The following is a 12,670-nucleotide window of genomic DNA, read 5'->3' as shown; positions in this document are numbered from 1 at the left end:
CGTGGCCAACATTCCTGGGTGTGAGAGCCTCAGTACTGAGCGAGCCACCAAGGCTGACGCACGCAGCATGAGCTCACAGCACCGCTGTTCAGCTTGTGACCACAGCATCTCCTAAAAATGTCAAAATATACATGTATGTGCTATTATTTAGTGATGATAGTATTACAGAAGACCCTTGACTGTGATAAAACTGACCAGGATTCTGATAATAGCAGGATTGTGGTGATATTTAGAGCTGTGCTCTATGGTAGGAGGAGTAATGCTGAGGAAGGGAGGGAGGGTGGTGACGTCGTCTTCTGACTGTGTGTGGCCACCTTTTATTGATTGGACTTACCATACCAGCTTAGTTTTTCACTCTGATGAACACAAATGTAGATGCTTATATACAACGTGTGTATAGAGTGTAATAACAGCAATAGGAGTATGTTGGGAGCCGCCATTCTGGTGAGGAAGGTGCGTCATCTGCATGACTTGTCATGTTGTTTACTGGTGGCTAGTATGGTTTTTTGGCACCACACCAGCTTATTTGTACAGGTATGGTGAATAAAACATGTAGATACTTATATATAATGTGTGTATATAGTGTAATAACACTACAAACAGTATTGTTGGAGGAGAAATATTAGTGCGTCTGGCCTTGAACCAGTGGCGGCCGCAGCCACCAACTGACTGTGTGTGTAGCTACGTCTTTTATTGCTTTAACTCACCATACAACTTTAGATATACAGTTATGGTGAACAAAACATGTAGATACTCATATTTAATGTCTGTGTATAGTGAATAAAAACAAAAACAGTATCGTTGGAGGAGTATGTTGGCGAGAGACGAAGTGAGTGGGGAGTGATGGCGGGTGGCTGGCTGCTTGGTGAGTGAAGGCCACTCTTTGTTGCTTTTTGACGCACAATACCAACTTAGTGGTTCATTATGGTGAACAAAACATGCAGATACGTATATATAACATGTGTGTATATAGTGTAATAACAGCAAAACTATTTGTTTATTGTTTCAGGAACATAATAATTGATTCACTAATATGAACACAATAATTTTGAGTACATCAATGGTTCACACATTTTATTATATAAATATATCACACTACACACTAATGAATAATATTACTGCAAAAAACAAAGAAAAAATCAGAGACATTGAAATAATTAGATAATAATATCTTTGTGGCAACCCCCGCCTGACAGCTGGGGCGAAGCAGACTTTGTCTGGCGCCTGCTCTGTCAACGCCTCTTTCTGTGGAGAGCCCCTTAGGTTCCCGGAGCTATACCGGGCTGATGTGTATATATTAGACTGTGGCAACAGTCAATCGAAGGAGTTCTAAGCCTACCAGGGACCAGAGCCAGAACCTGGCCCCCCCTCAAAAGAGGCACGAGGAGCCTCAGCCTAAAGACATTCCCGTGTAATTAGAAGCAGTCTTTGTCTGCCATCTACCAGGTCAGGCACCCAGAAAGGTAGGAATCTCAGAACAAACTAATGCTGGCCAAAAATTGCAAACCGAAAGCCGAACTAGCAAACAGAACTCCCCAATTAAAAACAAGGAAACAAATATGACGTCACCACAACCGCCACGCATCTGTCTGCAACACCCCCCCCCCCCTACCCAGGAGGGGGGACAGGAAGGTCCCAGACCTCCACACCTTTTTTGCCTCAGGGTTACCTTCCATGAGCCATTCAGGAGCAGCTACCTCCATGTGGTTCTGTTGCTGCTTGGTGATTGCCTGCCATTGGGGGTTCAACTGGGGAGGTTCTTACTCCTGTTTGCCCTTGGGTAGGAGGTAGATTCGTCGCTGGCTGGGGCGCGAGGTACTGTGCAGCTGTCTGATATACACATAGCGACTGGATCTGTTCACCTAGAGACGTTGTGCTTTTGCGGGGTTTTTCTTTTGTTTTTGTTTTGTTTTGCCTGGCAGGGGTCTGCCTGGTGTGGCAGTAGGACCACTTGTGTGATTTCGGTGGCCCTCCACTAGGTCCTGTGCGTGCAAACGTTGCATGGGTTCAGCTTTTAGTTGTTTGCTTGGTAGCTCTAGGATAACCGGTTAGCAGTACAGTACCTCGCCAGGGCTTCCCTTAGCAGTCAACCTAAGAGCCCTGGAAACCCCCTTTGGGGCTCAGTGGTCCGATGTAGGAGACCTCTGAGTCCCACCTCGCCTTGTGCGAGTTTGAAGGTTGCTCTGTCTCCTAGTTTCAGGGTGACACTCACCGTCTACCTCCGCCTTGCTGTCTGTTAGCCTACTGCATATAAGAATCATCGGAGAGAGGTGTTAACGAATTAAAACTACCTTTATTCATTGTTGATAACTTCAACTTCAGTTATCTCTGAAACTAGAAACTAGAGTTTCAACTTTGAGTGGCTTCTAAAATTCCAGTTTTTGACCTATTCTCACTATTTTGACATTTTGTGTGCTCAGCTGTCTGTTCTATAATGGATTTTTCATAAACTTTATACATTTGGAGTTATAATTTTGTTTGGTCTAAATTTGCCGCATATTTCAAATGCCTTATTGACAATTTTTTTTTACAGTAATCTATACTGAAAACCTATACTGTATTTTAATTTTATGAAAATGAAGATCATACGCAATTCTGAGAGAATAATAACATTAAATGAACAATTGGTGATAGTTCATATTTTTTATTCTGAATTGAAAATCTGAAGTTTTCAATATTCAATTTTAAAATTAATTTTCATTCTCTTCTTTTTCAAGTTATGTTGTGATCATTTAGACAAAGTTGGAGCATTTGCCTAGTTGATTATGCACAAAAAAATTGGAAAGTGTTTGTGCAAGTATTAAAAACTAATGTTAAATTATTTAAATTTTTAAATTTTGCCCCGAGGGGCGAGTTTATTGGGCAGCGCCACTCATCTTGTGAGTGGACATACCGCCATAGCAGCATGTACAACACTCCCCAATAGGAAGAAAACCTGCTGGGTTGTTCATCCTGTCACTTGTACCCAGACACAGCTGGGACTTGCTTAACTGTTTCAAGTGAACAGCTCCTCAAACAAGAAGATTAACATCTATCAACCCTTAAAAGCTTATGTTATCTTGCGGGTGCAAAACAGGGAAATCTTTTAAGAACAGTATCAATATTTGACAAATAGTGTATTCCTAACTCAAACAATGTGGGGTTTATTATTCTACACATACTTTTGATATCTCAGGTGTTCACATTCACGTAGATAGTGGTCAAGGCGGTGTCCATCACTCTCACCACAGATTCTGCAACTTCGCTGATCAACTTGTTTCCATTCCATATCTCCATGGATATTTGTATCCAAGACGGATTCTCGCTATTACTGATTCTCTCCCTCGTCCTCCTCCTCTTCGACCATAATGATTGGGATTGCCAGCTGCAACCATGTTGTACCATCGTATAGATTCACTGGTTTGTGCTTCTATCCTCCTTTCCTCAGTTACCTTGTCACGGTGATGTTGCCTGACAATACCTCTAATTTGTAGTCGAGTCTTGGGTATGAAGTATTCAATATGGTCTTCTTCAGCGCCTTCAGCAGCCAGCACATCTGCTTGTTCATTCCCACATATTCCAACATGGGAGGGGATCCACAGAAACTTGATGTTAAATTATGTTATGTCAAATCATATATGTATGTATTGCACAGTTTAAGGGTTAACCCCTTTTCTGTGCAAGCCTTTCAGGATGCATTTCCTGTCTGCTCAAGAAAAAATCCAAAAGAATATTTTGCTGTCTTGTTTAGTTAAAATGTGTTCCCTGATCACAGGGAAAATTAAAATAAATTTTTTCACTTATTTTAGCTGTAATGAAGTGATGAATTCCCAGTGGCGACACCAAATCTTAATCGCTTATGACACAATATCTGGGCATGGTCACTCGCGGAGGGGAGTGAGGGTTGCTGTGGACATTTAATATATTTTCTGTTTGGAGCCCCATTGGCTCACAGAAGCTAGCTTACTGATTAAGTTCCATACTACTTAAGTCTCATCAATCACAGAGTTCTTGTTTGCCTACCGGGGACCATGAACCAGAACCTGACACCCCGTCACAGAGGCGCAGGGAGCAGTGGCTCATGAACACTTTACATTTAACTTTTATCATCTTGCCATCAACCAGGGAAGCATCCAGAAAGGTAGGCAAATGAAACCAGACTACAACATGGTTGAAAAATGAGACCGACACCCTCAAAATATCAAAAGAACTCCCCAAACAAGAAAACAAACAAACGAAACTTCATCCAACTAAACCCCCGCTAGTTAAATCCACCTCATCCCCCTCATTAGGGGGTGAGGGGAGCCATCCCGGGAAAGCTGGGCCGCCACCAGTCAGTTCTTGATTAATGTTTGTACCTGGTGGTCATCTGCGCGCTCTGGTCGTGATTTCCTGTTTTGGTGGTGTTTTGCTTTTTTAGGCTCTTCCTGCATTGGCCTGGGATTTAGTATTCTGAAACTGCATGACCTCAGGGTTAACTTCCCTGTGCGCTCTGTAAGTACTGCCTTTGTGTGTTCAGGGTTCCCTTCCCTGGGGCATTGGGGAAACACTCCCATTAGGGGGCTTCCTCGCTTGTGATGGTCCTCGTCCTTGGGGTAAGTCAGGGCTCTTGGGCTTTCTGTCTTGGCCCTGGGTTAGGTGTTGTTAATTTTTCTCCATCGGCATCTTATGCCAAATACTGTTGCTTCCTATCATGCAGCGATGGCAGAGCCGTTCGGCATTTATATCACTTCAGACCCATTCTACAAGCTTTCTCAGGTTTGCGTTTCACCACCGCTCGAGTTTCAGCCAAGAAAGAGATCACTGTGGCCATGCGACTGGTTGCCTGGCATGGTCAGCTGATCATATAGTAACCACTTACTTAAATTAAACTTCTAAAACAATATTAGATTGCCTCCATTCAATTCTAAGTCTAAATATAACATTCTAGCTTTATAATACACTACACAAATTATCATCACATTGTATCTAATTAGCTAGGTACAGCAAATGCTCTTTCATCTGGCAGACACACAATTGCCCACCATTTTCGAGGAAGAGCCAACATGTATATAAACTTACAACAGACTCAGCTGCTGCTGCATCGTCTGACTTACTGAATTTGTTTACACCAATCCTCCGGAAGGCAGTTTCCATGTTGTCTCGCATTTCTGCAGGCTGTGCTGGCTCACTTATTGGATTCAGCTTGAGCTCTGGCTCTTCAGTCATCTTTGTCAGTTTGTCCTCTTTTTCTTTCCTGAGGACAGTGTCTCTGTTTTTTGTTGGCGGCTTCGACTAGTTGCCGGTCTATTTCAGATTTGTTGGTTCTCCATGGGGGTCGTTCTCGGCCCTTCCAGAAGAGTCGGGCCAGGGTTCAAGCTTAGTTGGATCGAGGTAGGCTGCTTCAGGCGCTGCTTCCTTGGTGTCCGAATTGGGAGGTTTTCCCGCAGCTCCACCTCTTTCAGTTGATCAGTCCAGTCTGTTATGAGACTGGATCAATCTTCTCCATGAGTCTTCTTGTCTTTTTTTTTTTTTTTTTTTACTCGTGTCTATCACCATCTGTATGGTGATAAGGTGGCTTCTTGCTGGTGTCCCACCTGCGGGCTTCGTCTCAGCGTCAGCATGCGGTTTACTGGCAGTCCTTCCTTTTTTTGTCTCTTTGTAGGTATACTTCACGTTTTGTTGAGATGGTCTTGTCCTTTCTCTATTGGCTGGTTCAGGACTGTCTTTGTATGCTGCATTCTGTCGCCTCGTACCGTACGGCACTGGCAATTCCACTATGGCTTGCTTTTAGTTTTGATGTTCCTTCTGCACTGTTTCACAAGCTGTCTCGGGCGTTGTTTCACCTCCGGCCTGCTCATGCGCCACCTGAGCCGTCCTGGTCTTTGGACACGATACTTTCTTATCGCTTTCCCTCGGTTGGTTGTGGCCCCTTTGGTTCCAGATTGTTTCTCAGAGGTTTCTTCAAATTCTGATGTTAGGTTTGTTTGTTGCAGCCATTCTTCTTTTTCTGGCAGGGTTAGGTCGCCTGTTTTTCCGGAGGCGTCCCTGGGGTTGTTGCTTGGGTGGTTTTGCCCAGGGGGGGGGGGGCCTGCATCTTCTTGTGTCCGGTTGTGGCTTTCAGTCATTACCTGTGTCCCGCATCCTATGTGCCCCTGGACGCACTTTGGGTTGCCCGGGGTTCCCTTCGTCCCTGTTCTGGGGTTTGGGTCTCCCGGGTCATCCGCAGGGTCCTTTCGGTTTTGCCTGTTGTTTTGCTTTCGGGTTTTAGGCGCGTGGTTTCTGCCTCCCGGGTTTGTCCCTCTTTTCTCCTTGGCTTTGGGTAGGAAGCTCCGGGGAGCTGAATGTATCATCCCTCGTAAAACCAGCAGTTGAATGTAATGAAATGCCATTTACTGGGTGAGATCTGAAGGCTCCTCGGCAACCCTCCCTTCCCCCTGGTCGGCGGGGTTTTTCGTGTGTTTTGACATCCAGCTTCGAACTGACAAGTGGATAGCCGGTGCGATCGGTCTGGGGCTCTCCCTTCCCCCTCTCGAGGAGAGGGGAGCTGCTGCAGACAAACGGCACGGTAAATGTGACGTCATGCTCGTTTGCTCGTTTTTCAATTGGGGAATTCTGTTTAGTTGTTAGCTTTCTGTAGTAGTTTTAACCAGATTAGGGGTTTGTTTTGGGGCGCCTACCTTTCTGGTTGCCCGGCCCAGTCGATGGAAGACATAGAATGCTCCACACAGCGGTTGTATGGCGCCCATATCTTAAGAAGCACATCAATAAACTGGAAAAGGTGCAAAGACATGCCACTAAGTGGCTCCCAGAACTGAAGGACAAGAGTTACGAGGAAAGGTTAGAGGCATTAAATATACAAAAACTAGAAGATAGAAGAAAAAGAGGCAGTATGATCACTACGTACAAAATAGTAATAGGAATCGATAAAATTGATAGGGAAGATTTCCTGAGGCCCGGAACTTCAAGAACAAGAGGTCATAGATTTAAACTAACGAAACAAAGCTACTGGAGAAATATAAGAAAATTCACTTTTGTAAACAGAGTGGTAGACAGTTGAACCAAGTTAGGTGAGAAGGTGGTGGAGGCCAAAACCATCAGTAATTTAAAAGCATTATATGACAGAGTGCTGGGGAGATGGGAACAGCATAGAGCACATAGCGGTGTCTAGAGATGAAGTGGAGAAAATGCTAAAGGAGCTAAATAATAACAAAGCAGTTGGTCCAGATGGAGTTTCACCATGGGTTCTGAGAGAATGTGCACCTGAGCTCAGCATTCCACTTCACCTGATCTTTCAGGCATCCCTGTGTACAGGAATCGTAGCAGACGTTTGGAAACAGGCTAACATAGTTCCAATCTACAAAAGTGGCAGCAGGGAAGACCCCCTCAATTATAGACCTGTATCATTGACAAGTGTAATAGTGAAAGTATTGGAAAAACTAATCAAAACTAAATGGGTAGAACACCTGGAGAGAAATGATATAATATCAGACAGACAGTATGGTTTTCGATCAGTTGAAGAGGAATGCTGAGCTCGGGTGCACAGTTCTCTCAGAACCCATGGTGAAACTCCATCTGGACCAACTGCATTGTTCTTATTTAGCTCCTTGAGCATTTTTTCCACTTCGTCTCTAGACACCTCTATGTGCTCTATGTTGTTTTCTGGAATTCTTATTGTATCTGGTTCCCTGACGATTTCATTTTATACAAACACACTTTGGAACTTTTCGTTTAATGTTTCACACATTTCCTTTTCCGTGAATCTCTTTCCCATTTTCAATCTCTGAATATTATCCTTTACCTGCAATTTGTTATTTATGAATTTATAGAATAGACCTGGTTCTGTTTTACATTTGTCTGTAATCCCTTTTTCAAAATTTCTTTCTGCCTCTCTAATCACTGTCGTGTAGTTGTTTCTCGCATCTGTGTATCGCTGGTATGTTTGGGGGTTTGGCCTCTTCCTGTATTGATTCCATTTTTGTGTCTTTTGGTCTCTGGCCCTCTCGCAATTTCTGTTGAACCAATCATGTTTCCTAGTTCTGCATCTCTGTTTTGGTATAAATTTTTTTGTGCCTTCATCATATATTTCACAAAACTTGACATACATCTCATTCACTTCCTTGCCTAGCAACAAGTCTGTCCAATTATACACACTAAAAAAATTTCTAAGGTTGCCATAATGTCCTCTCCTAAAGTCAGGTTTTTCAATTTCATCAACTATCATATTTTCTTCCAAATTATAACGCATTGCATACTTTATTCCCAAAAAGACATGGTCACTTTTACCCAAGGGAGGAAGGTACTGAATGTCAAATATTTCTTCCTCTTTCCTGGTAAATATCAAATCTAGCATGGAGGGAACGTCCCCTTCCCTCATCCTCGTAGCTTGTTTAACATGTTGATACAAGAATGTTTCCAGGATGAGGTCTACAAATTTACAGGTCCAAAAATCTTCTGTTTTAGCTTCATATGCTTCCCAGTTTATGGATTTCAAGTTGAAGTCGCCGACTATCAACAGTCGTGAACTATCGTTATCCGCTCTCGCTATGATCTCTCTCATTATTGTTATAAGACCTTCTCGTTTACTATCTAGCTCCTCCTTTGACCATGTGCTGCTTGGCGGTGGACTATATGCATTTATGATCATTAGTTTATCATCCTCATGGCAGATCTCTAGTGCTATTATGTCAACTTCTTGTGGATTGGCAGTCATTATTTCCTTCACCTTTAGGTGTTCTTTCACCAGTACAGCAACGCCACCACCTTTCCTAATTTTTCTGTCCCGTCTCCAAATTGAGTAGCCCCTTGGGAATATGACCTCATTTAAAATAACATCTTCAAGTTTTGTCTCTGTGAGTGCAACAATGTCTGGTGTCTGCAGCTGTATTACATCACTTAACTCCAGTATCTTCGATCTTACTCCATCTATGTTGGTGTATGCAATCTTCAGGAACTTGTTCCCCCTATTCTTATTTTTCACTCCCCCCTCTCTCTAATGATTTTGTTGGTTTGCCTTTATGTACCACTTTACTGGTCTGCCTACCCCTATCACTTTGTAGAAAAAAAAGAATTTATTTCTTCTTCATTCCTGCTCTCATTTAAACGTTTTGCCTCGGCGAGGTTTAGTTTCAGCTTCTCTCTGTCTTCTTTTGAAAGATCTCGTCTTAACGACCACACTTTCCCATCCTCATCACTTTGTAATTTTCTAGCATTCCTTAGTACTTCTTCCATCTGTTTGGCACCATTTAGGGTGATCCTCAAAGGTCGATCTTTCCCTTTTACATATCTGCCTATTCTCCTGTAGTCGCACACATTCTCTATGGTTGTAAGACCTTCCACGAGGCCAACAATTTTATCTACTACTTTGGCTTCTACAGCTCTTTCTGACCTAGATGTTATCTCCTTTTCTTTGTATCCAAAAATGATCAGGGACTTACTCCGATCAACTGTGTTTTGCACCAACTTCGGGTTAGAAGCCAATTCTTTTCTCACTTCCAGTCTAATGTTTGTTTTATCTTGGTTGCTGCAGTGTTTGGCTTCCTTTACTGCTTCTTTAATTTTTTCCTTCTCCTTGGCCACTTGTGCATAGGTGAGTTGCATATCTTTCTTGCACTGTTCTATTCCCTGTGTAACTTCCTCCATCTGTGCTGACAAAAGCTGTTTCCCCTGTTGAATTTCCTTACCTAACCTATTGTAGTCATTTATTTTTAAATTTACTTTAACTTCTTCCAAAGCTATTTTTAAGAGTTTATTTTCTTCTTCCATGGCTTTGCAATTTGTTTCCAATTGATTCTTATCCTTGCGCAAGTCTTTCACTAAACCCTCTGTGTAAAGGAGTTGTAGCTGATGTGTGGAAAAAGGCAAACATCGTCCCAATCTACAAAAGTGGCAGCAGGGAAGACCCCCTCAATTGTAAACCTGTATCATTGACAAGTGTAATAGTCAAAATATTGGAAAAAATAATTAAAACTAAATGGGTAGAACACCTGGAGAAAAACGATATAATATCAGACAGACAGTATGGTTTTCGATCTGGAAGATCCTGTGTAATGAATTTACTCAGTTTCAATGATCGAGCCACAGAGATTTTACAGGAAAGAGATGGTTGGGTTGACTGCATCTATCTGAACCTAAAAAAGACTTTTGACAGAGTTCCACATAAGAGGTTGTTCTGGAAACTGGAACATATTGGAGGGGTGACAGGTAAGCTTCTAGCATGGATGAAAAATTTCCTAACTGATAGAAAAATGAGGGCCGTAAGCAGAGTCAATGTATCGGATTGGAGAAATGTCACAAGTGGGGTACCACAGGGTTCAGTTCTTGCACCGGTAATGTTCATTGTCTACATAAACGATCTACCAGATGGAATACAGAATTATATGAACGTGTTTGCTGATGATGCTAAGATAATAGGGAAAATAAGACACCTAGAAGATTGTCATGCCCTTCAAGAAGACCTGGACAAAATAAATATATGGAGCACCACTTAGCAAATGGAATTTAATGTGAATAAATGCCATGTTATGGAATGTGGAATAGGAGAACATAGACCGCACACAACCTATAAATTATGTGAGAAGTCTCCATTCCACAATCGTGAAGCTGTGCGCAGTAGGTGCCTTTTAGCTGGACTGATCGAGGTGGGGGTTTGCATACCTCTTACCCCTAATCCGGCTGTTTCTCCAGATCCTGGTGCAGTTGGAGTCTTACATGGGAAGAGTGATCCTTCTGGCTCCTTGGTGGCCAGTCCAGCCTTGGTTTCAAGTGCTGCTTGCTCGGTGTCCAAACCTGATCTTTCTTCCAGGGCTCTGCCTCTATCGGAGGGTCGGTTTTCTGGGGCACGGGCTTCCCCTGAAAATGTCATTAGTAAAGCTATTACCAGTTGTTGAAGCTTCAGTCTTGTTTGAAGCCAGCAGTGGTTTGTTTTTTATTGCTAACTTTCTGGGCACCTTCCTTGATGGTAGCATAAATAAATAAATAAATGCCACTGCTCCCTGCACCTCTTGGGGGGGGGGGGGACTAGGTTTTGGCTCTTCATCTGCAGTAGGCCATAGAACCTCATGACTGATGGGACCTAGTAATATGGCACACCATCAAGAGACAGTAGCTTCAGGGACCCACTGGGACTCACCTGGAAATTGATGTTTCATTACATTCAATGCTGGTTTCTTAATTTCAAAATTTGGCAATCAACAGGTACTGGCTGAGCAGGAATTGGTGCAAATTGGATGTGTCAGAGTGCCAGGGTCAATTTCCAAGTCAGCATCAAATGAGCCCATACCAGTTGTTCTCCAGCCGGATCACCTTAGAGCCCTACACCTTCGTCTCTTGCAGTAGATGATGTCCATACTGGATTAGATGCAAGTTCAGTCATCATGGAACTGCTGTTCCCCACTTCCATCAGCCTTGGTATACAAGGTGAAAATATACTTGTGATATAGAAAAGTTTAGTGTAAATAAATGGATAACCTATTTTGCTTACATTTAAAGAAGGGGGTTTGTAGAATTTGTGCTTCAAGTTTAGTCATTTATCCTATGCATTCTACATTTAAAAGGGGCTAAATTGGTTTTGCAACTCAAAGCTATTTTTAAGGTACACTGAACAAATCAATACTGTATGTACTGTATTATGAATTATAAAATGCAGTTGTAGTTTTCTTATTTATTAGTAATAGCAATTTAAGATAACATGTGTTAGAAGATTAGCTGAGATAAAGCACACTGCCTCTTAGTAATAACAGTATTTGTTATTTTCTTAGTACAGTAATAACCATGTTGAGAAAGGTGTAGGTTACCACCAATTAAGTGAATTGCTATCCTATTATAATTTTATATTTATTACTCACTGAGCTTTGCATTGACTTGAGTAGTATTGTGATGATGTAAATGGTGCCACTAATACCATGTCAGTATATTTTGCTGCTTTCTCTGTGTATTTTATATCATTTTTATAGATTGCTAAAGGTGGAGGTTTAGTGAAATTATAGTTGTTAATTATATCACAAGACACATCGAGGGTGTTTCACAGAGTTGTATAAGTACTTGCCTTTATCTGTTACCATTCATAACATTGCTCTTACAAGTTGCTAAAATACATAAAATGCATGAATGAAACTTTGTTTTAATTAAAATTTCATTATGAATTATAGTATGTATATTAGAATGTATGTTTCACCGAAGAGAAGGGCTAGAAGTGGCGTACTTGTAGTGGTGCTGTTTTGTCTGCGAGTCTTGGGCTTTGGTGAAGGCTCCAGTCATTGTCTTGGGCTCTGATGAAGACTCCAGTCATTGTCTTGGGCTCTGATGAAGACTCCAGTCATTGTCTTGGGCTCTGATGAAGACTCCAGTCATTGTCTTGGGCTCTGATGAAGACTCCAGTCATTATCTTGGGCTCTGATGAAGACTCCAGTCATTGTCTTGGGCTCTGATGAAGACTCCAGTCATTATCTTGGGCTCTGATGAAGACTCCAGTCATTGTCTTGGGCTCTGATGAAGACTCCAGTCATTATCTTGGGCTCCGATGAAGACTCCAGTCATTGTCTTGGGCTCCGATGAAGACTCCAGCCATTATCTTGGGCTCCGATGAAGACTCCAGTCATTGTCTTGGGCTCTGATGAAGACTCCAGTCATTATCTTGGGCTCTGATGAAGACTCCAGTCATTGTCTTGGGCTCTGATGAAGACTCCAGTCATTATCTTGGGCTCCGATGAAG

General features: G+C 42.4%; 1 protein-coding gene across 15 annotated transcripts in view; it reads left to right on the top strand.

Annotated features, from left to right (window-relative positions):
- DCTN1-p150 (dynactin subunit 1) overlaps positions 1 to 12,072 on the top strand; it is a 398,222-nt gene extending 386,150 nt beyond the window's left edge. For all 15 annotated transcript variants that reach the window (XM_069328813.1, XM_069328823.1, XM_069328818.1 and 12 more), the window contains one exon: positions 11,155 to 12,072. In XM_069328813.1, coding sequence (XP_069184914.1) covers positions 11,155 to 11,295 — 141 coding nt within the window. In that variant the 3' untranslated portion in view covers positions 11,296 to 12,072. The remainder of the gene's footprint in view (positions 1 to 11,154) is intronic.
- Positions 12,073 to 12,670: the final 598 nt, after the last annotated feature.

Source organism: Procambarus clarkii, chromosome 22 (assembly GCF_040958095.1).
Source record: "Procambarus clarkii isolate CNS0578487 chromosome 22, FALCON_Pclarkii_2.0, whole genome shotgun sequence".
Taxonomy (NCBI): domain Eukaryota; kingdom Metazoa; phylum Arthropoda; class Malacostraca; order Decapoda; family Cambaridae; genus Procambarus; species Procambarus clarkii.
Note: the sequence above shows the minus strand (reverse complement) of the source record. Positions and strands in the feature narration are given on the sequence as shown.